The following is a 24877-nucleotide window of genomic DNA, read 5'->3' as shown; positions in this document are numbered from 1 at the left end:
CTACAAAAGAAAAAATTATTTGTGTTTGGAAACTTGGCTACAACTAGATCATATATTTGACTGAATGAGGTTGCGCGTCGTAACCGATTTCTTTCTAGCACATTTATGTCTCCAGACCGAACAAAAAAATTGAGATATCCAATCTAGCTGATGTATTTAAAATATGTGGCCTTCCTCTACACAACGCAAAAATAATTTTTGGATTTGGCCGCAAAATACGCTTTTTATAAGCATATATAAAATATCAGTTTCACTGGCACACCCTGTATATGCAATATGTTTGTAAAATAAACTGGCTCATCAATATGAACGCTTTCGAATATTTTAACATAAAAATGGAAATAATCATTTCGCAAAAAGTAATGTTGTTTTGTTTTCAATAAAAAAAAATGCTTACCAAATGATGATCGTTGATTGTGTCAAATTGTTCTGGACTATTTTTGTTTTAATGCAACATTCACAACAAGCGAAATCAAGTAGCAAATACGATTTATTTTTGAAATATCTAAAAAATGGAACCATTTTGTAGATAATATTACAAAACAATAATAGAAGAATGGGAGAAAGAAAAAATGGACAAAACTCATCCAACACAAATTGGTTTATTTTTTCCCTGGCCATTTTGTTGTACATCTATTGTGTTAATTAAACAATTGATATTTTTGTCAAGTGAACTATCTTAGAAGAGATAGATTGAGAGAATTTTCGTATTTCTTCAATTATAATGAACTTGAGATTTCCAACGAGAATTGGTTTCGTTCTGTTCGTCATCATCGTCTTCATCATCATCCCATGATTCTTCCGATGAATCATGATATATTTTTTCGTGTCGATTTTTTTGCGATTTTTTCTCATCATCCATTGGTCGTTTCGATATTTTGATTTTGAATCCATGAGTATTCATCACATCAACATTTTTACTGGAAGATTTTTCCGAACTTTTACTACTTTTATTACTGTCACGATGGTTCACTTGGCGGTGATAGTAGTGATGGTGGTGGTGGTGATGTTTTACTGACGATTTACTTGATTTGCTTGATTTTGATGATTTGGACGATTTTCTCGGACTATGCGTTAAATTTGTAAATAGATTTAGGTTTTTAATATTCTGAATGTAATAGGTTGGTGGCAAAACTTCTTTGACGTCTATTTGAAATTTTGGGTTTACTGAAGCCTCATCGTCATCTAATTCCTTTTTCAATTCGTTTGGTGATTGTTGAACGTCTGTTTTTGGCAGCCCATGTATGATTATATCATTACGAATGTCACCGGTCGAAGAAGGGAGTCCACCTTTTCGGCTGCCTGATCTAAAAAATTCTGATGGAGCTTCATCGCCGGCGACTTGCTGGTTTTTTCGCTTCGACTTATGAGATTTGTGACCTTCTGAACTATGATGCCGTGAGGAGTGACTGCGACTACTTGAACCATTTGTGTATGGTACGGATGGTTGTTTGAATGGAAATTCTTCAATTTTTGGTACGCTACACTCTTCTTCCATCGGTTCATCTGATGCTGATGGTAGTAAATCGAATAGTCTCTCACCTGGATCGAGGCTTCGCGAATCATCGTATGGAATCATTTCATCGTATGGCATTTTTGATTGTGCATACGCATCCATTGAAATATCATTGAATACAGTATCGGTGGGGGCTGGTTTTTGAGCCACTGAACTTTCAACTCGTATACTACTATTCGGTGAACTTTCAACAGCTCGCACATTCATATCGACATCTCTAGATCCAGGTCTTGTAATTTGTTGAAATGTATCATTTGATCGACATGTATTATTCTCCTGTATGGCTGGTATTAGTGGATGATAGTCAATATCTTGGCCCATATCAAATTCTTCCAAATAATCATATGCATCGACCAAATTTTCCAATACGTTCATGCTGAAATTGTCATTATCAGAATTATAGTACATGTCGTATTTGTTTGAAGTTTGATTGGTTTGATTCGATTGACTGGTTGATGGTTGCGGAAGTGTGTTATTAGAACTAAAATTTGAATTATTTCGCCCATTTTTTGAATTTCGAAGATTTTTAGGATCGAGAATATTTTGCGGCGCAGTACATTCATAACTATTAGACATCGAACTGATATTCGTCATATGATTATCAGTTAATTGGAAGAATGCTTCTGCTACTGACATTACTTGATCGGGACGAGTCGCAATTAATTGACCAGTTGCCATTGTTGGGTCGGCATTATTATAATTGTCAAATAAAGCTGATGTTTCTTCAATTCTGGCTGATGTATCTTCAATTCTCGTTTCAGGTACTTCAATGTGAAAATCACACGTTGTTATATCATCTGTTGAACGCAAATGGTCATCAAAGAAGTGAAAATCCATTCGATCAACGCTCGATGTAATATTCAGTTTAGAAAAGGAATCATCGTTTGAATATCGTGATTGTTCAGACAATGTGGGTGAAGGCGTTGGTGTTGATGACGGCACATTTTTTGATATTTCAATGGAATCACTTGATTCAGATATAAAGTTTGGAAACGATATTATCGTATTGGTAGTATCAATTGGTAAACTAAGCTGTTGTGGATCGGTTGCTGTTGGAATCGTAGGTATTATTTGATTTGATGAGGTTGACGGTGTTGGTATGATTAAACTTGAAATTTGTATTTTGGAGTTGATATCTTTCTCAGGGTTGCTTATTTGTTGTAATGGCTGCTGTTCAAGTGATGGTGGTGGTGGTATTGATGGTGGAGGTAATGGTTGATGAACGTCTGCGACAGAAGCAATAGTATTTGTGTCAAAGGGAATGGATGATTCAGGTATAATTGATTGTTGTGCCAATGAATAGTCTTTCTCTTGGCTATTGCTGTCACTTGAAATAGATTCTTCAGTATCATATGATTTCTTTGAACCTTTATGCATTATATTTCCTTCACGATATCGTTTGAATTTACGTGACCACCATCTTAGGAACTTGTTAAAGTATTTGAAGTGTGTAGTCAATTCATTCTTTCCACCGGTATTATCTTTACAACAGAGAGCTAGGTCGGAATACGATTTATATATTTGATCGAAAATCTTATCGTCAATCGATGTACTTTGATGTAAATTTCGAAGCTTCTCCTTTACTTCATTTAAATATGGGTTGTTTACGTCAAAATTTTGTATTATATGCACGGAACGTTGATAGAATATTTTCTTGATCTTGATAAGTGTTGTCAATGTTTCCGTGCAATCAAGTGGTATTGAGTCGGTAATTAAACCAATTACATCTATGTCATCATTATATTTTGATGGAATTCGTTTAATGTGTACTTTAATGCGGTCCAATAATTTTTCACGATCTTTATTGCATTTTTGTTCGAATGTTTTCTTCATTGCCAACGGCGACATATACTTATTCTCATCCCTGGACAATTTCTTTTCGAAATTCTTACCAAGACTTGTTTGTGGCTCTTTAGATGGTGTTGAAAATGTAAATAATTTCATGCTCGTTGATGTACTATCGATCGAACTAGCTGTATCATCGTGTTCTAGACTTGGTTCTAATGTAAACATATCGTTTCCGGTGGTTTTATGCGATTTATCTAATACATTATCCATGCTATGACTATGGTGTAACTTTTTGCTCCGTTTACTTTTACGAATTACTATTTCAGGTGGAACATTTTCTTCATGCTCTCTCAACAGCGGTGATTCAATCTCAGATCGTGATCGTTTCATAGCATTTTTACGTTCAATTAAATTGAGTGCGGTGAGAAAATCTTGTTCGTTGCTGCCTTCACCAGCACTTTGGACATCATCATTTTCATTGTGTGACAGTGATGTGTGTGATCGATCACGTAGTGATCTAAATCTATCGTGCTTTGATTTTTCCTTTTCTCTTTCTTTCTCATATTTTTTCGACTTGGATGAGCTTTTTTCGTTCTTTAGTGATGATTTTGAACGATGACTTTTCATCAATGCCTGATCTCGAATTGGTTTTTGTGCGTGCGCCTCTTTTTTCTTTCGACTCTCGCTCATTGATTGAACTTCAGCCGGTGCTTGCATTTCAGTCATTGGATGCATTTTGAATGGACTAATTTCAGTGATTGTGTCGACTGCATTGATTGTAGTCGGTTTTTTTACTTCAGTTAATTTTTTGATACGCTCAAGCGTTTGATCATAATCAATTATTTCTTCTTCGGATTCTTGATTACGTTTACTACGCCTTGAACTTCTACGTTCTTCCGCTATTTTATCGCCAGCTGATTCCTTTGCTTGACGCGCTGGTGTAATGCGAGTCGATTTCCGAACTGAAACTATACTCTGTTTATCCATTTTGGACGATCGTAATTTTTTTATGGGCTCATCAATTTTTGGTATTGTTGGTTCAGTGCCACTTGTGCTTGGTGTTTGTTCCTCAATCACTGGCGTGTACGTTTTCTTTAAATCATCACTTGGCCTTGGTGTGGCATCATCGATGAATTTTGTTTCAGGCTCACTTTCGATTGGCTCAATTGATTTTAAAGCAATTGAATTTCCACCCGGTATACTTCGAATTTGTTCAGCGAACAAAGCCGCTTCAGCTAAAACATCCAGATTGTTAATGACATCTTTAACTGATGGATAGCTTTTAGTAACTTTTGTTGGTTTGGTTCGTCGGCCAGAGCCAGTATTGCGTCCGCCAGACTTTTGATCACATGAATGATTTATCATGGGCGACAAGTCAATTGGACTCTGCATTGAAGTATCTGTATTTGGAGTTATCACACTTACCGCTTTATTTGACTCTGTCTCTTGTTCACTCTCTGGTGATGATGATTGCGGTGGTGTTGACTTTTCTTCAATATTTTGTGATAAAGATTCATTATTGGTATCTGGTGTTGAGCTGAAATTCAGTGGAGCCAATTGTTGTGAATGTACGATATGTGGATAAAAGAAGCCTTGACTCAAATCTTCAACCAATTTATTTTCGCTTAACTGTACTGGTACAATCGGTGAAATATCCGGATTGAATTCAATTTCGGGTGGAGGTGGTGGAGGTGGTGTTGGTGATGGTGGTGGTAATGATGAAGGAAGTGGTGGCTGTGGTGCTATCACATTGATTGGAGAAGCAACTGGAGAATCGATTGGTGCAGCAATCATTGGCATAGGAATTTCGGATATTATTATTGGTAATTCCATATTACTGGTTTTTGCTTCTACTGGCTCAATAATTAAGGGACTTTCGAACGGAGACTCAATTGAACCATCGACAACTTCTGATTCAATTACCGTTAGTTCAATTTCGGGTTCTTTTTGTACAGTTTTGAGATCTTCAATTTTCTGTTCGTTTCCTGTTTGAATAAAAATTTGTTCATTTTCAACCAACTTTTCTGGCTTTGATAATTTATCCGTCGTGTAGTCAATAGGTGCGTTCAAATCGACAGTTTTGGGACGTTCCTTATACTTTTTTTGTCTTGATTTTGACTTTCCTTTTGACAACTTTTCTTTCTTTGATTTTGATTTTGATTGAATTTTTTGTGGTGGTAACGTGCCAATTTTCGCTTCTGAATTAAATGGTTTGCATGAAACATTTTGTACTTGGCTGTCTACGTCCATTGCGATTGGCTCAGAATCGTTTGACAATTGAATTGTCGTGCTTGATGTGGTTTGAGATATTGTTTCTTGAACATTTGGATCTTCTGGAATTATATATTGTTTTGAATCATCTATTGTCCGGGACTCAATTTCTTGATTTTCGTGGATTTTTTCAAAGTCTTTAGTTTCTTGTATTTCCAATACTGGTGACGTGACTATTATACTTTCTCTTGTTGATTCCGATGGTTCAATTATAAGTTCTAACACATTAATTGGCGGAACAACATTTTCGGTGAAAGTTTCCGGATCTTCTTGTTTCGATGAGAATACGCATGGTGTTGTAGCTTCGGTTCGATTTTCAGTTTTATCGGAATTAGTTGGGCCTTCTGCAGGCTGTTCACAATGCAATGGTGTGATTGCTTCGGGTACTTGCTGCACAGAAACTGATTTTTCAGTTACAATTGATTCTTCAACACTTTCAGATGACTGCTTTTGCTCAGATTTTTGTAGCAGATTTTTTTGCTCAGATTTTTTAGTTAAACCTGCTTGATTGAAACACACATCTTCTGATGAATTATCATGTTCAGTGACATGCTCATCTTTGTAACCGACACTTTCTGTTTGAGTTGCCGTTGGTTGTGAGCCAGTAGAAGAGGCAGCAAGATCACTTTCGATTTTGTGATCTTCAATTTCTGGAATGTCTTCACTTAAAATTTCATTGATTTCAAGTGGCAGTTTGTCTATAGATTCACTTGGTACTGGAGCAAGTATCTTTGTTATGGTTGATATTCCTTCGTCCTTTTCTTGCAATTCATCCGATAATTTTGAGTCTAAGGCCTTTGTAGTAGGTCTGAAAGTTTCTTCTTCGTTAGGTTTTTGTCCGAGTGCTGCGGCCATTGCAGCTTGCTCGCCTTCATTATTTTCGACTGGTTCAGTTGGTCTTTCAATTCCAGCATATTGATTGATGCAACTATCGGTGCTTGAATCTGGAATTATATTTATTTTTGCTTCAGTGTATTCTTGAACTGGGTTTTCCCTGCTTGATACTTTATCTTTCAATGTTTTCTCTACAATTGTTTTATCCTCATTTACTTGTCCGACCATTGTTGATGGTTCAATTGACGATATATTCTCTGGCAAATTGACACTAACTTCATCATCACTTTGACTTTCTGAAGGATGTTTTTTCGGTTCTTCTTCGGCTTTCTGTACTTCTGGCTGTGCTTTACTTGAAACTTCTGCCACTTGACCCAATAGATCTTCAGTTGAATTGTTTTCATTTTGTTCTTGTTGTGATTCTGGTTGACATTCTGTAGACATTTCACTTTCTTTTTGAGAATCAGTTGAAACTTCTTTGTACGATTCAATAGAGATTTTCTCCTTGGTTTGTCCCTTTGTAATCAATGATGCTTCGATTGTACTAATCTCTTCTGGTTTTTGTGCAAAAAGTTGCGATTCTTGTGGCTGCGATTCAGTCGATATTTTGATTTCTTTTTCGTCTTCAGGTGAAATAACAACATCTTGTTGTACTTTATATGTTGGTTCAATTCTTACGTCTGTGAATTCACTTGATTCAATTTGTTCATTCAATTGAGTTAGTTCTTTTATAGGTGATGCTGGTAAAATATGTTCAGATTTATTTGAAACAATGACTGAAAGTTCCGTGTCATTGTCCGTTTTAGTTTCAGTCTCTGTTTCAAGCTCATGTAGTTCAACGTCTTCGTCATTAAATTCAACGCTTATTGTTGAAAATTTTTCATCTGAATCCGACATATCTTCTTCTTCCTCACCATCGTTCACAACAATTACTGATATTTCATTTTCCGGCATTTCTTCTGGCATGTCTTTGTTGTTAATTTTAACAATCACCGAGAACTCTTTGTCAATAGAACTGTTTGAATGCCGACTTTCCAAATCTTCCATCGCTTCATCGGTTTGTCCGATGATTTCTATCATATCTTCCACTATTTTTGACTCATCTTCTTTCTGAGTTTCAATATTTTGTATTTCTTCAATAGTAGCTACTTCTTTAGATTTTTCAGTTTGTTGTGACATCAACGGCTCAATTTGGTCTTCATCATTTTCGATGACTTTCGATGATTGTTTCAATGGATCAATTTCAATAAAATCATCTTGAATATCTTCCGGCGAATTAATAACTTCAACATCCATATAGATTGGCTCAGCGTCATCTTTTTCCAAATCGTTTGAAAGTTGTTTTTCATCATCCAGTGGTTCTGATGAAGTTTCAATATTTGATTTTTGGTTAATTAATGGAGTTTCGGCGATTACAGAAGCTACAAACTTCGCTCCTTCTTCATCCGATTTGCGCTCGCTTACAATTATTTCTGTTGGTTGTGCTACCATTTGTTCCATTTCCATCGGTTCATGCAAAATTTCAAGTGGCAGTTCTTCTCCCTTCTCTTCATAAACTGATAGTTGTTTGGAAAGGTGAAGCGTAATAGATGAACTTTTCTCTTCAATAGGCGAAGCTATTCTCATTGCCTCGACTTTACATTGAAGCTGAGTTGATTCGTTGGTATTGACATTAGTCTTTTTATTACTCTGTTCGCTACCAGATATCTGTTTTGTCTCAATTTCATTGATCTCTTTCATGAAATTTTTAACTTCAATATCCATATGAGTGAGGTCTTTGACCATATCCATTGGTTTTGCAACAGTTATTGTTTCAGATGAAACAGGCTGAGTGCTTATAAGCTTTTCATTTACTTTGGTTTGTATACTATCAGACGGAATATCGTTGTTTGAGGCCAACTGAACAATTGTTTTATTTGATGGATGTGGAGTACAAATGGTGAGTCGACGTTCTTGAATAGCTCTTAATCCATTGTAGCGACCTATGCTATTCGATTTAAATTGACTCTCGTCAACTTTTGCTGATCCATCATTGAATAACTCGCCTAAGAAATTCTCATAATTTTCGCGTGTCTCTTTACTTTGATTGTTAAATTCTTTGAGAGAATTGGCTCTCGTAGATCGCGGAAGTAACTGATGCAAAATACGTGATGACAATAGCTTTTCGACATTTGAATTTGGATTTGTTGGTGTTGATGTTGATGGATCATTTTTATCGTTTCTTTTAGCTTTTGTTGACTCTGTGATTGTTTCGTTTTCATCGATTGCTTTCGTTGTATTGGTTATCACAACATTAGCATTGTCAACATTATTTATAATATCAACCAACTCACAATTTGAAACCAAATTGTTGGCAACCGCTTCTGCATCGCTGTTAATTTGTTTATTATCAATTTTCGATACATTACTTTTACCAACATCGGCCACAATATCTGAAACAATATCATCAGATTGTGAATGTAATCTATAAATTTGTGATATTTCTTTTGTTTGTTGTTGTGATTTTCGTGAATGATCTTCATCAAGCAACGAACCACGCTGCGAACGTCGACGTAACGGAGTTCGTTTTTCAATCAAAGCTGAAGAACATCGATTTGATTCGCTTTTTGATTGAGGCAGATCACTTTCTTCAGACGAAACAATACCGCGTGGCGGAGATTCACATATTGTATAATTAGATTTAATTGCATCTAAAGGTGATGTCAATTGCTTTTGATCACAGATACTTATTATGGAAATCGATGAAAATGGTTTCAATACACTTTGAACATTTGATTGACTGATGGTGGACGTGTCTTTTTGATTGCTACATTCCGTCAAATAAATTGAATTATCTGAATCTAAAGAAACTGTTTCACCGGAAATGGCATTCATACGTTTATTATTTTGGTGATCAATGTTTAATGGGACTGGCGGTTCATTAATCACAACATCACTATCAGAAATACTATCGCTAAGATGTTGTCGAAAACTACTACTGCTTGATGCATGACCAAAATGTGACGATGACGAAGAAAACAATAAATTACGTGGTCGATTATTTTGAACCACAGATGATGAGGTGCCTGCCGAGCAATTGGCATTTTCATCAAAACTTTGCAGAGCATTATTGCAATTTGATGGTTCATCAATAATAACAATATCATCATCGTCGCCATCAGTGCTTGTTATGTTGCTTGTGTCGCTTATTGTGTGTGTTGTTGATTTAACATTATCTCTATTAATTAAATTACAACTATTATTATTATTACTATTTGAAATACTAGGTCTTAATGTTGAGCTATTGTTTTGTTGTCGTTTTTGTAAAACTCTTTCCCGATTTGATTGCTTCCGGGCGGCGAGTGACTGTATCTTATCATGACGTTTATTACGCAGATGTTCTGTATTCTGTATCAATAAATGAAATCCAATATTAGTTTCAAGTAAACCAGAAGCTAGTGGCTAATTACCATTTGAATTTTTTTACCGATCTTCTTAAGTTCATTTTTATTTTTAGTGCGGTAAATTCAAATTTCTTGTTTAAATAGATCCTTAAAATATGTTTGTTTTATTCTTTTTAAATGAATATGTGCTTTACGTTATTTTTCCCAAATCAAATTCTGGGAGTTTTATATTTTTGGCTTATTGAATATTCACATCACAATGAAGTTTTATTACTTTGTAATATTTTCACACATATGCAATCCGAATTTCGGCTATGAGCTCTAAGCTGCAATAAAAACACCCAAACTCAGCGAGGATTCAAAATTAAAATTCATCAAAACCTAGGGGAAAATGACTACTTATAAGTACGACGAAAGCTATAGAATTGTAAGAAAAACTTACAAAAACTTACACGAACTTATAAAATCGCACGCTTCTTATGAGAATTTATACATTAACACACTGCTGTAAGTTCGATATGCGTCAAAATTCCGAAACAGTCGCACATGTAGTAGTCAAATGAGACAACGCTGGTCAATTTTTTTAATTACATCTCACGCTGCAAATAATTTGTACAAAAGAGTAGAACGCATTTTAAAATTACCTAGTAAATTGGATATCATCCTTAAAAGACCTGATTTTGATATTGAAGCATCGCTCTCAACACTCATAGACTCATAAGCAATAATTCTTTGTGGATCTTTGAGATACATTACTGATTAATAATCAGTGATTATTCACTATCAAAACCGACTCTTTAAAAAATGACGTCTAATTAGACGAATTTATATTTCTTGGTATTTTTTCATCGAAAACTGTCTCGACTTATTTATACAAATTATTTTCTATCTGATTCGACATGACTAACATATATTACCATTTCCAACATTCTGCGATTTTCAATTGACGTTGAAAAAGTTACTAGTAATCTATAGGAACTTACGTAAAACTTAGACGAACTTACAAAAATGTATGTAGAACTCAAGAGTTCTTACGCGAACTTGTGAAACTTACAGATACTTATGAACTTACAACGAGTCATTTTCCCCTAGATCAAAACACAATTCCAAAAAGTCTAAAAAACGATTTCCATTTCTCAAAACTTTGTGATATAAGAGACGTTATACACAAAATTTATCAGTTTCAAAAATGTCCATCAATTAAAATAAGCTTCTTGGTATGGGCGTTTTAAGAATTGAATCAAGTTCCGTTCAAGTTTGAGCATAGCTTCATATTCGGTTATAATGTGGATTTTTGGTCAACCGGCTAAAAATCACCTCTACTCAGGCGAAAATGATATCCGAATAAAAAACAATTTTTTTATATAAAGTAACTGATTCAAATTGCAGACTCTATTAAAAAAAAAATATTAAAAATAATTCAATACTTTCAATGGCCCGAAAGATATCATCAATTAGAGTCAGTTACCTAATATAAATACGTAACGAATATAATCACTTTCGTGCGAGTCAAGAGATTAGCTTCGGCGAATTTGAGTGTTGTTTCGACGATGGGTTTATTGATGGTTCGATGATACGTTTATTGTAGATATTTGATAAATTTACAAAAATGGCAAAGTACCAGCACAACGGCACTTGAAACATTCAATTTTTTATTCAAAGGATTTTTGTTTGCCTATTTCAAATCGTGTCAAATTTGAAAAATACCTTTTAAACTAAATAGAATGTTTCAAGCGTTTCGCTAAAAATTACTTTGCATTTTTTGTGCATTATCAAGCGTACTTAAGCCGAATATTGCGTTTAATACTGAAACTAAGCAAGTAAAAACTCACCACTTTGGGCAAAACATCTTCTTCAAAGACAAGCTTATCGAAATAATAGAAGAATCTGTCTATAGCCTGGTCCATTGTGATTTTCGCTCTTAATAATTTTCTGTTCAAAGGAGAAAAAAGGAATGCAGTTTTGTTATTTTTATAATTAAAAGAAAGTTGCAGATAATTTAATGTAGAGAATAACATACGTAATTGAGTATTTTTTCATAATTGTTGCATGCCGGAATCGATCATCGACATAAATTTGAAATTGTTCATATTTTTTCTCAACCTTTCTAGGTATTTGAGAAAAACTTTTCTGTAGTATAATAATAGCTTTTCTATTATGTTTTCTCTTATCATTATTATGCGTGCATATACGAATCCAATGCTTGTAAAACAGCACTGCAAGCTGTAATTTCAAGAATGTTGGGTATGTTGAATCAATTTTAGTGCATGGATTGTTTGAATCTGTATGGATCGTCTCAATGGGTTGTTGCCTCGTGATCAACTCATGTGTTTTCTTGCATAAAGGATATAAAATTTTGGCCAACTCTAATTTTTTTGTATCCGTTCTAAGGATTACCATAATTACTCTTAAGTAATTTGTGGTAACCAGCTTTTCTATTTGTGACCAAATTTCATCGCAAATTTCTTTCACTCCCTCCTTTGTAAGCGATTGGTTAGCAATAGCTCTTTGCGCTCGAAAATTTATATAACTTCCAAGCAAACGGATAGCAATTAAACTGAATCTTGGATCCATATGCAGCTACATAAAACCGAAGGAAAAAACAATTAAATTTAATTGTAATCAAAAGAAATAGCTGTCAGTAAATTATACTCACTTCTTTATGTTTGAATGCAAGTTGAATGGCATATAGTTGTTCGATTACAACCGTCCACATTTTTCCTTCGCATGTACGCATCGACTGTCTTCGATCTTCAATGTGTTTTTCCATGTTTTTAAGTAATTCGTACGAACATTCTGTTGGCGGATTCAGACTTTTACCTAGAGTGACCAGCAAAAGAGGCAATTATATAGGAGTTTAGATTTGAAGAAATTAATAGAAAAATATAGTAGCTCTCAATAGAAGGGAAACTAGGTATCGTCAAGCTCAAAAATCTTAAACGCTTTGTTTGTTTGTTTGCTACACGCATACTTAAATAAGGTATGAATGGCTTAGAATAAAACCTCGACTTGTATTTGGGTCTATAAAAGTTGAACAGCTTAAAACAAAATGTGCTCAAATTTGTATGGAGTTGAGAGTATATTTTCAAGCTTTTATAAACTCGTATCTTATCCATTCGTATCAGTTATCAATTTTTAACTAAATTAGGTTTTCGTGGGGCAACTTTAATTGTACGTTATAACTTTTAACTCGGCTTTAAAACCTACGATTTTGATTTAATTCTGTTTTTAAAAAATATTTTTTTTTCATTTGATAGTTTGGGAGGTGTAATATCTGGGTGGCGCATATAATCGAGTTTTCCAGGGGGTGGGAATTTTGAAAAACCCTTTGGGGGTATGTTGGGGGTAAAAAATAGAAAATTTCTATCGGAGCAGAATTTTGAATTTTTCCCCAGGGGGGATGGGGTGCCCCCAATTTTTCAAAAGTTCATCGGATCAAAAAATAATGTACTACAAAGTTGTTCAGAATGACGAGAGAAATTTTTTAGGATCCCTGCCCTTCAAGTCAAGGAGTCGAGGGTCAAAACCCCCCAAAATATGATTTTTTGACCTGAAACCCCAAAATTTAGAATCAGCAGGGGGCAGGGGTCCTAAAAAATGTTTTTTGTCATTCTGAACAACTTTGTAGTACATTATTTTTTGATCCGATGAACTTTTGAAAAATCGGGGGCGATATATTATAAAATATATATATATACCGATATGTGCGGTCTTGTATTACTTACAGATTTATAGAGATAATTGAAATTAAATAAAAAGAATCCTATATTTATAAATCTTAACATATAGGAGTTTCCTACACACAAAAAAATCAACATAACTTTTTAAACGATTGTATCGTTTAATGTTGTATTCAAACGATAAATTCATCTTTTAAACGGTAAAATCGTTTAATATTTTCAAATTTAAACGAATTTATCGTTTAAAAGATGAATTTATCGTTTGAATCCAACATTAAACGATACAATCGTTTAAAAAGTTATGTTGATTTTTTTGTGTGTAGTAAATATGGTATTAGTAGACTTTTACCGAATATAATTTCACGCGAAATTTTCTTAATTGGACCAATGAGTATGTCCTCCTCTTCCTCATCGTTAAATACATAGATGATGTTATCTTTATTATCTTCGTTCGCTTGGACCAAATCATTTACTGATTGTTCTTTATTTTGATGTAGAGCTCGCTCCAAATCGGCTTGAATTGGTGGAGACACATGAGTATAGTTTTCGTACACATTGTGACTGTAGTTTTTAGGTTTGACTGCATTCGCCGGGATATCCTCGCGTTCCTCGTCATCACTAATGTTAATCACTTCGTCAGCCATCGCACTGGTTCTAAAGATGTATTTACACTATTCCATAAAACCACAACAGACGTTGTCATCAAATCTTCAATTGAAAATGAAACGATTGAAAATCTATGATAAATAAAAGCCAATATTAATTTAACATTTTTCCAAAAAATAAACAATAACATGAAAAATATACGACTAAAGCGATTGAAAGTCAAAATTTATGTGTTTTTATCCCGTATTCTCTTATAACCACACATTCATACAGCAGACGACAACATATGAACACGCACACACATACACACACGCATACTGTAAAATGTTTACATGAATGAAATAATCAGACGTCAGCAACAAACATTTATGAACCGAGTCAAAACACTATATTCAAAGCTACATAAATGAAGAAGTGCGTTTATTAAAAGACCGAATTTGTGTTTTTTTTTCTCGCAAGAAAATTGTATAAGAAACGACGCCATCTACTTCACCAAGTATGTTTTTATCACTATTTTTTTGGAGCACAAGCGCAATTACCAAAACGAACACATATGCATACAGTCTGTTTGCACTTACTTTGTATTATAAAAGCATACACAAGCAAGCACTGACAGAAACATGTTGAAACATGTCCGAACTTTACAAAGATGTATTACTGCTACACATATCAGGTAAACTGCACACTAATAGAAGTTGAACCGAAGTATATTGTGAAGATACGAAATTTGATCCCTTCTTTATTACAGATATTATAGATTTAATAATATAATTTTGTATGCATAATGTGCGTTCTGTCAAATGAATGGACGAAAAACTTACTGCGAAACACAAATTTTCTACTTTTATAATTTTTCATCTCTTGTAATTTCTGACCTTTTTAGCCAATGCTCATTGTGCATTTCTACTCATGAATGTATTGTTCTTGAGACGAATGAATTTATTATGAATTTTCTTGGCCAAATCCTAAATAACCTATGTTTCAGTGTTATAGTGCTAATTCTGCCTAGGAAACACCGAACATATAACAGGCTTCATTTGCTCAACCAAATATTTTTCGGTGGGTTTTTCACAAAAGACACAGTTCCATATGAATCGCCACCGTCGCTATTATCTTATTAGCACTAAACATTGAGAGGCAATCAATTTTAGAAATCAAAATAGTTGTTCCCAAACAAAAAATTTAAAGCGGTTGAAGAAGTTCCTAACATTTCATTTCAATTTATGCGAGACAATGTGGTCAAAATACTAACACACATACTAACACACATACGTACATATACATCCAATTGAAATGCAACACAAGAATCTTAAACTGTTTTCTGGAGATACTCATTAATTATTTGGTGATGATTATTGCGAATTTAACCAAAAGCCAATAGCATTGCAGTGCATTTAATACAGAGATAACTGAAGCATTCTTTTGTCGATACGGTAAAATAATATGGCGGATGCTCAAATCGAAAACTGTGTGCATATTTTTTATTTTTATTGTTTCATGTGTTCTTATACATTAGATTGTTCTTGATGTTATTTTATAGAGAAAAAGAATTGGACATTCATAGGTGAATGCGAAAGCGAGAAAACGGCAATTGCGAACAGAATGTGTGGTTGAAAGAAGATAAAAAAAAGTTGTGAAATGAGAAAGAAAAAATGAAAGAAAGGAAAAAAAGCGAACGAATACACACATACATACATACACTGTATAAATTGAAAATTTAGCTGTATTAAACAACATACAATGTTATAGTATATATATACACATATACATTCAGGTCAACCCAACCTTTCAGACAATTTTTTTTTACTTATCGTGTTTATTATTTTTTTTGTCTTTTTCGAAAACTACAGATTTTCACACAATTTGGTACACATGTTTAATTAATTACTTACAATATTTTTAAGCGACATTATTCCAAATGGTATAAATAATTCACAGTTTTGATGATTGGATTTGATCACTTCTAGTCATTTAATTGAAACATTATTGTTCGATGCATGAATATATATATATATATATATAAAACTTATTTTTTCTCTCTTTTCTCTCAGTCGCATCGGTAGAGTCTATTAACAAATGAACGATAATGAATATCAATATATATAGGGAAACACATACACTGTGATTTTACTTAAAAGTGAGAAATAAAAGCAACAAAAAATATCTATTTTCACAAATATTTCCACTTTATAAATACCACAATTCACACAATATTTATTTAAGTTTTCCTGTTAGCACATTTTTAGAAGTTAAACAAACGTTTTTGTTGTTAATTTTCTATTGAAAATTAGTTTTTTAGCCTAATTGAAAATTTACTCGCGTTTTTCGTGCCTTCAACACATACAAGAAATTCCATTTATGAACGGATTATACTGAGGTTAAACCGTGCTCTGCGCAGCCCCACTAAATCATTCGAAAAACATTCGAAACAAAATGGCTGTTTAGACAGATTGCGGTTCAGATGTGTTGTTAGTCCGGTATATTCTCTACTTATCAAATCATTTGCCACATATAAGTATTTCTATTAAATGTAATAGACATCATCATCATCAGAAAAATTTCTCTGATTGCAATTATGATATTTCATTGCATTTTTTTTTTTAAATATAAATTTTAAATTGAATTTCACTCATAAATACAATAGATAAATGGCATGCATTTGAATAATATCATTTGAATTTTTATCAATCTGCTACCGGTTCAAACCGAAAACTGCTCTAGTGGAAAGTGTTCAAACTATTATCAAATGAAGATAATTTCGATTTCTGTTTTATGGTGAATGACAGATTGTTTTGATTATCAATAGGCCATGTTGATTTTTTTTCTGGTCAATTTAAACATCAATCGAATACAAAGAAAAGAAAACAACAAATACATTTTTCTAATGGAAGAATCAAGTAACCAAAGAAATAATATCGGTGTCACCGATTCGCCCCACCATGGACCAACTTTATCAACCAGTACATCCAGTTTCGAAGCACTTGAATCATACGATTCAGAATTAAGTCGATTAGCAACCAGAGCTTTTGAAAAAACATACACCTATGTGACACATGATATGAATGCATCGTTGGAAGACTATACACTTTTGGAGCAAATGAATCGGGCTTGTATTTCAAAATACTCCGATATGCAACAGATTAGTGAAAATTTGGCCACGTCTTCTATTCAGCTGAAAGAAAAATGTGATAATCTGGTATGTACAAACGTTGACATTTTTATTTGCACTCAAGAACGACCAATATAAAATTTCAACGTGGATATTTTTCTTTGCAGGTACCGTATTTAGAACAAATCGATGACATTGAAAAAACTGTCAATAAACTCGAAGATTGTGCCTATCAGCTGGATGCCTATAGTCAGAAATTGGAACAAAAGTTTAACAATATCACAAGAAAGAAATGAATGTTTTTGTATTAAATAGAGAGAAAAAAATGTACTATTTGTTGAATTGATTCCGATTTATTTATAATATAATTAGACAAAATACATTTAAGGAAAAACAATGGAGTTTATTTTTTGCTTGGTAAATTTTTAAAAGCAAAACTACTACTATCCAAGTATCAGTTTTAATACGATCGCAACGATATTCAGGAAAATTAATGGAACTAAAATAGAAAAAAAATTATGTCTTAATTATGTCTTATTTGATAAAAGCAAAAAAAATTACGCACTCTTTGCAACGGTTCGAATACTGCGAACGAGATTTAGCAGTTGAGCTTTTGTAGTTGGTTCACCAAAACTTTGAGCTGCGCTATTTGCTCCCCAACCAACTAAAAAAAGATTTTAAATGTTATAATAATAATAAGTAATGATATTTGAGTGATAAAAATTAAATTTTGAAAAAGAATAACTTACCTTTTGCAAGAAATCGTTCTTCATGTAAAATGCATATTGCATTCAAGCAAAGCATTGACGCTTCTATTAATGACCAAAACGTAAACATAATTTATTTAAAAAAAAATTATAACAAATTATTTGAACAATCGTAAACGATTTGAATTTGTATTTTGCTCTTGACTTCAATTTCAGACAATTTGTTGTCTTTTTTTGGTTACATGGCCACCTCTAATGACATTTTCCAAGTTGTATTGATTCGAATTTCGAATATCTTCATCGTCATCCATTTTCGAAATTCTAAAATGATTTGCTTGCATCATTCATTTGATTGGCTGACATTTTGGAATGTGTATTGTTGCAGTTTATAGCGGCGCTGTTGTGTAAAGCTCGTTTGTACTAACGTCAAGTAAATGTCAAATTCTATATATGAAATCTTTGCTCATCGTACCGAACAATTTGCAACATTTTTTCTCGAATATAGTTTACCAGTTTGAAAGATGCCTTTGCAGAATTTGGTAAGTGGAGATTATTTAATTTTATCAATATATTGGTTATGTATATCGATAGCTATAAAAGTGCATCATCACCAACGATTGTATTTGCGTGTGAAAGGGAGAGTGAGAGAGAAAATAAGCACTAATAAACAACTTTTATTTTGTTTTTGAATCAAATAATAGACTAAATAAATTAATGAGATTATTACTGGATATTTTTTGTTTAAAAATAAAATATTAATCATATTCCACTTATTTACTGAATAGAATCCAATCGAACCGATGCAAGTGGATGCACCGGCTGAGGATAATGAAAATAACGAGGAAGAGACCTATACCATTGAAAATCCGACGATTGATTTAGATTTTTATGGAAATTCGTATACAGGTCTTGCAAAATTGCATCGTTTAATATTCATCGCTGATCACTGTCCATCGTTACGCTTGGAAGCACTGAAAATGGCTATAAACTACGTCATGTCTACATACAATGTATCACTCTACCAGCATTTACATCGAAAGGTATAACAGTATTTTGTGTATCGAAATAAAATAATGTCAATTTTTTACAGGTTGCCCAAACAAATGGCGGTCAATTACCAGATGTAGCTGCTGCGGCTGTTGCAGCTGGTGGTAGTATGCAGTCATCTTCACAAGATATACCAGCATTTGATCCATCTTGGATTGAAGGACGAATGAAAAAAGGTGCACACAAATTAGAGAAATTGGACAATGATTTGAAAAATTATCGAATGAATTCGATCAAAGAAAGCATTCGTCGTGGTCATGATGATCTAGGTGATCACTATTTGAACTGTGGTGATTTATCAAATGCATTAAAATGTTATTCCCGCGCTCGTGATTATTGCACCAGTGGTAAACATGTAGTTAACATGTGCCTGAATGTAATCAAAGTGTCGATTTACTTGCAAAATTGGTCACATGTTCAAAGTTACGTGTCAAAAGCTGAAAGCACACCCGATTTTTCGGAAGGTAAATCACAAATTAAACAATCACATAAATTACAACTAAATATTCACAATTTTTTCAATTGAATACAATTAGATGCGAATCAAACAATTATAACCCGACTCAAATGCGCTGCTGGTTTGGCATATTTAGCCAAAAAGAATTATAAGAATGCGGCTAAATCATTTTTGCAGGCTAATTTCGACCATTGCGATTTAACCGAAATTATTTCGCCCAATAATGTGGCCATGTATGGTGGATTATGTGCACTTGCCACATATGATCGTCAAGAGGTGCAAAAGAACGTGATATCAAGCAGTTCATTTAAATTGTTCTTGGAATTGGAACCACAATTGCGTGACATTATCTTCAAGTTTTACGAATCGAAATATGCATCATGCTTGAAATTGCTCGATGAAATCAAAGACAATCTTATGTTGGATATGTATCTGGCACCGCACATCACTGGATTATACACAAAAATTCGAAATCGTGCACTTATTCAGTACTTCAGCCCATATTTATCAGCCGACATGGTTAAAATGGCACTGGCCTTCAATCGCAGCGTTCCAGAACTTGAAAATGAAGTCATGCAATTGATTCTCGAGGGACAAATTCAGGCCCGCATTGATTCACATAATAAAATTTTGTATGCCAAAGACACAGACCAGCGCAGTTGTACTTTCGAGAAAGCCATATCCGTCGCTAAGAAATATCGTCGACGCACCAAAATGCTCATTTTGCGCGCGGCCGTTCTAAAAAATCAAATCCATGTTAAAGTAAATTGTCAAAAACTCTAACATTTTGAAACAAATGTATTGTTGAAAAATTATTTGATTGTTTTGTGTAATATTTCAGAATCAACCACGTGAAAATGTTGGCGCAGGACAGAACAGCGGTAATAATCATATATTATAGACTGCAATCCTATTTTAAAGACATCCTTTTATATCCTCTATTTTCAAAAAAAATCCTATATTTTTCTTTAAATTTTAAATATCTATATGAATCTGTAAGTAAGACATGACCGCACACATATAAGAAACTGTATTCGCGTTAGCAAAAATATTGCTTAAAAATTGAGATTTTATAGTGTTAGTAGAGAGAACAACATGGAATTAGTATGAGACACACAATCAAATCGGAACAACGTAACAGCGACGAACATACAACAACTGCAAAAGTAAATTTTAATTCGATGTATTTTTTGTTACGTTCTCTAACTTAGGAAGTAATCGTCGGACTCTGTAGAACTATTCTATTGTAACCATTTCCTCTATCTGGATCGATTACAACTACGAAATCACAAATTTAAGCGATGTTAATTGTTTAAGCGATTATAAACTTACTATCAAAAATTAAATATATAATTTTTTTCTTCATATTTTCCCTCCTATTGGGCTATTAATTTCTTCAAAACTCCTATATAATTGCATTTTTTTCTGATCGATTTTGGAAATAATCATACAGAAATGTGCGCAGCAACGGCTTCCGGATCACAAAATCAATTTCGTAATTAAAACAATCATGAACTATTAATGAAAAACCAAAATAATTTCTGTTATAAAAAATATTTTAATACCACTGAGCATTTCAAACCAATAAGAAATAAGTAACGAACCCATGAACTGACATTTTCGATTTAACCTAAACGATAAAAAATTCTTAGGAAAAAAATAAAATTCTTGACTAAAGTTCAAAAAACTAATTTATTTTTTTAAATCATTATAAAATTGATGATCATTTTAAATGATTTTTCGTATTTTCATTAGTGATTTTATCGAAGATTACATTTTCAAACTGAGATTTTGCATTAAACTCTATTGAATGTTGATCGAATATTTCAAAAATGGGATCGTCGGGTTTATTTGTTTCGTTATCATATTCTGCACCAACGCTCCATAGCATCTCTAAATCATATTGTTTTCGAACTTTTGCCGAAAATATGTGTAATGCAATATTGCCCAAGTCAATTGCCATCCATTCATCACTGTTCTTTCCTTCAATTCGTGGAACAAAAGCTCGTTTTCTGTCACATTTTACTTTATATATTTTTCGTACAAATTCAGCCAATGCCTTCATGTGTCGTTGACTACGTGCCGTTATCACCACCAGATAGTCGACATATTTCAATTCTTTAGGTACGGAACATACAAATATATTCTCAGCATTATCACGCTTTAATACAGCTACCAAATCCTCGATATCGAATACACCGGTTTTTCCATCTAAAATTATGGTAAAATATAATATATGTTCAGCATGTAATTTTTATTTTGAGACTCACGTTCGATATTCAATCCGGTGTAGATATTGGGTGTAGTATCTTCAACATCTTCAATTTCACCAGCCAGAATTTTTTCACGTTCTTCTTCGATATCTAAAATTATTGTAGCGCTATCGTCGTTGAATACATCAAATTTAGAGTCAATCGTTGGTGTAACATTTGAACCACTTTTAGTATCTGAATTATCATCATCTTTTGAACGACAGAAAGCACCATTATGAAAATGTATTACAAATTGATCATATTGTATTGCGGGCTTGACGTTCTTTAATACTTTTCGATATTGTGCCGAAAAACGTTGTCCATATTTCAAAATGTTCAGCATTGTGCCGCAATAAATCTGTTGAAATAATCTAAACAAAGCAAAGTCGTTTGAGGTTATGTGATATTGATTTTTTCTTTTTGTCACTGACAACTCAATCTCTCACATGGTATAAAATACAAAGCCGTAAGTAATTCAACTTTGTTGAATTATTTCGGAAGTTTAAAAAAAAATATAATAAAATGCGTTGAGTTCAATTAGATAATCAATTTTTCAAAAATAAAAAAACAAACAAATAAAATTCTTGTAGATAGTTTTATTGATGATAATTAGGGTGCGTTCATAACAAAGCAGTATGTGAAGTATTGACATTAATCGCCAATGTTTTACAGCGTTGTGTTAAAGCAGTTGTGTGTTGAAATTTTTTATAAGTTAAAACGAGAAAATAAAAAAACGTTCAATAAACTTCGAACTTAAAAAATTAAATGAATGTTCTAAATAAAATAGCTTATGAATAGCATTGATAAATTGAATGTAGTGTCGGGATTTTTTTTGTTTTCATTTTAAATACATCTTTTATTCAATATTTATCGTAGGAAGTCGAGGAAAAAAATAGAATCCAATTGTATACTCACACAAAGATACACAATAAATAAGTGCATAAGTACCGAAAAATACAAAGTGTAAAATAAAATAAAATGGATGCAAGTAAAATTCAGACAGATTTCACCGAAATCGATTCGAAAAAAAATGGTTGGACCATAGCCTATCAGGTGAATTTCGCAATTTGTAGATTAGAACAACAACAAAATCATTTTTGTTTCATTGAATCTATTCGGAAAACAAGCGATGGAGACACAGAGAGATAAAAAATCGCATACAGCGCACAATAAAATTCAGATGAAATTCATTTAGATTATTTCGGTGTACTTAGTGAACGATGAAGAATAGCAGAGAGTATATAGTTTTTTCAATGGATCTATTATTATTTACAGATCAATTGCAAATAATGTGTGTTAAATACAAATGAAATCGATAAAATAATATAAAAATATATAAAGGCAGATAAAACTCCCATTCCATTTTTCGGTTTCAGTGAATTTCACAGTAATTCCAATTAAATTCCAGAGCTCTGACTTTGACAATATGCTACTCATCTTGGCATTTATTAAAAATAAACTAAATCCGATTCAGCCCATACAAACATAGTCAGTGAACGTTCGAAAGAATGCATTGGTGTGAGATATCAAGCACAGATAAAAAACCTTCAATTGCAATCAATTCGATCAAAATATGTGAAACTGGAACAATTTTTCGTATCTGGTTCAATCATTTTTTTGTTCTTTTCGTACATATTCAAACAATACAATAACTGCCGCAGCGTTGGCATAGGAACCAGGCAGAAATAGCAATGAATAACAACAACAACAACAACAACAACAAAAATAACGAAAACATAAAAATGCGTTAATACGTGGATATCGTTTTTCGCAGAATTCTTGCCTTCAAGTCATATTTTTTGTGTTCTCCTTGTGCGCACAAACGATATATATGATATCTACCTCTGAACATGCGTTTTTTTTTGAACCAAAAAAAGTGCGCGTACATACGATCGATGTATGAGTCTGTGTATTATAGAGAAAATAGGAACGAATTGTGTGCAGGTTTATATATTCGGGTGATTTGTTTGTACTAACAAAGTAATTGTAATGGTTGCTCTTATATTGAAATTCCAAATCTAATCCATGTTCCATTTTAGTTTGTTGACCATGCAATCTGATGCCAGGCTATGTAGTCGAAAACGACCTTATTTTAAACATATGATTTAAAAAAAATACCATTGATTTAAGCTTCCAGTCAACTTAATCATTTCAAGTAATAGTCATTTATGTCGGCAACGATAGCGGCGTTGACTGCTCTAAAGCATTATAAAATTCGATTGAGGTGTCATGGCATAATCATACACGGCTAATGGGTTGTCAAATCGCCCGACGCGATATGCACAATTTTACAGAATGTGTAATTTGTTGGAATCGGTGAAGCAATTGAGAGGTTCAGAGGAAAAATGTTATGTAGAAAAATTCCACGGAAAAATCAATTAGCTCTTCTAAATGATACCAAATAGCTCAACTAAAGCTATTTGGTATCAATTAGTTAGGCTTTACAAATTCAGAACAGAATGTACGAAAATTGCACTCATATGTTCATACAGCTTGTTTCACACATGAATCGTTGCGGCGAAAGAGTAGCTCTTATTTTTCTCCAAATAATACTGCAACATAAAGTTTTTTATGAATAGTTTATTTGTTGTATTACAACAAATAAACCGTGTGAAAAAAACTTCATGTTGCAGTATTATTTGGAGAAAAATAAGAGCTACTCTTTCGCCGCAACGATTCACATATATCACACATGTTTGTCGTTTGGTCAATGTTTGTTCGTTTCTCAATGTTGTTGTTGTAGTTGGTGGTGGTGGTGGTGTTGGTGGTGTGTTTTTTTTGCATTACCTCCTTTTGTCGTACTTTTTAGTTTCGGAATGTGATTATGTATGGACTCCAGTTAAGATCACTGTGTGAGCATATATACTCGTTTCTTTTTTATATTGTGCAGAGACGTCTTTTCCGATAAGTTCACTATTTGCCTTTTTCTTCTAATTTCATCGAGTTCTCAGTATTGTAAATCACAGAACAGTTATATCAACATGCAGAAGAATAAGATGTAACAAAATGTTTAAAACACAAAGGAAAGGAAAGGAGGAAAAGAAGAAGAAAAAAAATTAAAAAAAAAAACAGAAAAAAGTAATATGACAATGCAATTTAACACAAGGTTATACTCGTACCGAGATGTACCTTCCTTTCTCAGTATCGTACTATCAATAGATGATCTTGTACTCTCTTCGCTATACACTGACAAAACTAAGGTTATGATTTTGACAACTCCGTGTTGT

At 33.2% G+C, this 24877-nt stretch overlaps 5 protein-coding genes across 9 annotated transcripts in view; 2 read left to right on the top strand and 3 right to left on the bottom strand.

Annotated features, from left to right (window-relative positions):
• Window positions 1-472: 472 nt before the first annotated feature.
• Window positions 473-16456, bottom strand: LOC116348976. 3 transcript variants are annotated; one of them, XM_031780258.1, is made up of 6 exons: window positions 15971-16456; window positions 13822-14209; window positions 12449-12612; window positions 11813-12372; window positions 11625-11724; window positions 473-9796 (listed from the first exon to the last, which is right to left on the bottom strand). In XM_031780258.1, exons 2-6 carry the CDS (start codon window positions 14114-14116, stop codon window positions 716-718), a joined length of 10200 nt encoding a protein of 3399 aa, XP_031636118.1. In that variant the 5' UTR covers window positions 14117-14209; window positions 15971-16456; the 3' UTR covers window positions 473-715. The 3 variants fall into 3 exon arrangements, with proteins under 3 accessions (XP_031636118.1, XP_031636185.1, XP_031636266.1); XM_031780325.1 differs by having other exon boundaries at window positions 13822-14180; XM_031780406.1 differs by lacking the exons at window positions 11625-11724; window positions 11813-12372; window positions 12449-12612; window positions 13822-14209; window positions 15971-16456 and adding an exon at window positions 9859-11600.
• Window positions 16457-16808: 352 nt separating this feature from the next.
• On the top strand, window positions 16809-17584 carry LOC116349455 (biogenesis of lysosome-related organelles complex 1 subunit 2). The gene is made up of 2 exons (XM_031780918.1): window positions 16809-17274; window positions 17355-17584. Exons 1-2 carry the CDS (start codon window positions 16888-16890, stop codon window positions 17481-17483), a joined length of 516 nt encoding a protein of 171 aa, XP_031636778.1. The 5' UTR covers window positions 16809-16887; the 3' UTR covers window positions 17484-17584.
• On the bottom strand, window positions 17516-18265 carry LOC116349517 (immediate early response 3-interacting protein 1). Its single transcript, XM_031781031.1, has 3 exons — window positions 17937-18265; window positions 17753-17851; window positions 17516-17686 (listed from the first exon to the last, which is right to left on the bottom strand). The coding sequence occupies exons 1-3, from the start codon at window positions 18022-18024 to the stop codon at window positions 17631-17633; spliced, it is 243 nt and encodes an 80-aa protein (XP_031636891.1). The 5' UTR covers window positions 18025-18265; the 3' UTR covers window positions 17516-17630.
• LOC116349180 (COP9 signalosome complex subunit 1b) overlaps window positions 18264-24877 on the top strand; it is a 21896-nt gene continuing 15282 nt past the window's right edge. The window contains exons 1-6 of one of the 3 annotated variants that reach the window (XM_031780606.1): window positions 18264-18433; window positions 18680-18934; window positions 18985-19405; window positions 19478-20160; window positions 20240-20279; window positions 20837-20941. In XM_031780606.1, the coding sequence (XP_031636466.1) occupies window positions 18416-18433; window positions 18680-18934; window positions 18985-19405; window positions 19478-20160; window positions 20240-20279; window positions 20837-20901 (1482 nt within the window). In that variant the 5' untranslated portion in view covers window positions 18264-18415 and the 3' untranslated portion in view covers window positions 20902-20941. Of the gene's footprint in view, window positions 18434-18679; window positions 18935-18984; window positions 19406-19477; window positions 20161-20239; window positions 20280-20836; window positions 20942-24877 lie in introns of those variants that run through there. The other 2 variants (XM_031780687.1, XM_031780529.1) reach the window with 2 other exon arrangements.
• LOC116349366 lies at window positions 21072-24828 on the bottom strand. Its single transcript, XM_031780803.1, has 3 exons — window positions 24770-24828; window positions 21669-22021; window positions 21072-21609 (listed from the first exon to the last, which is right to left on the bottom strand). Exons 2-3 carry the CDS (start codon window positions 21991-21993, stop codon window positions 21122-21124), a joined length of 813 nt encoding a protein of 270 aa, XP_031636663.1. The 5' UTR covers window positions 21994-22021; window positions 24770-24828; the 3' UTR covers window positions 21072-21121.

Source organism: Contarinia nasturtii, unplaced genomic scaffold (assembly GCF_009176525.2).
Source record: "Contarinia nasturtii isolate CC-2019 unplaced genomic scaffold, AAFC_CNas_1.1 Cnas_scaffold_78, whole genome shotgun sequence".
Classification (NCBI taxonomy): domain Eukaryota; kingdom Metazoa; phylum Arthropoda; class Insecta; order Diptera; family Cecidomyiidae; genus Contarinia; species Contarinia nasturtii.
The sequence above is the reverse complement of the archived record's forward strand: the minus strand, read 5'-3'. Positions and strand labels throughout refer to the sequence as shown.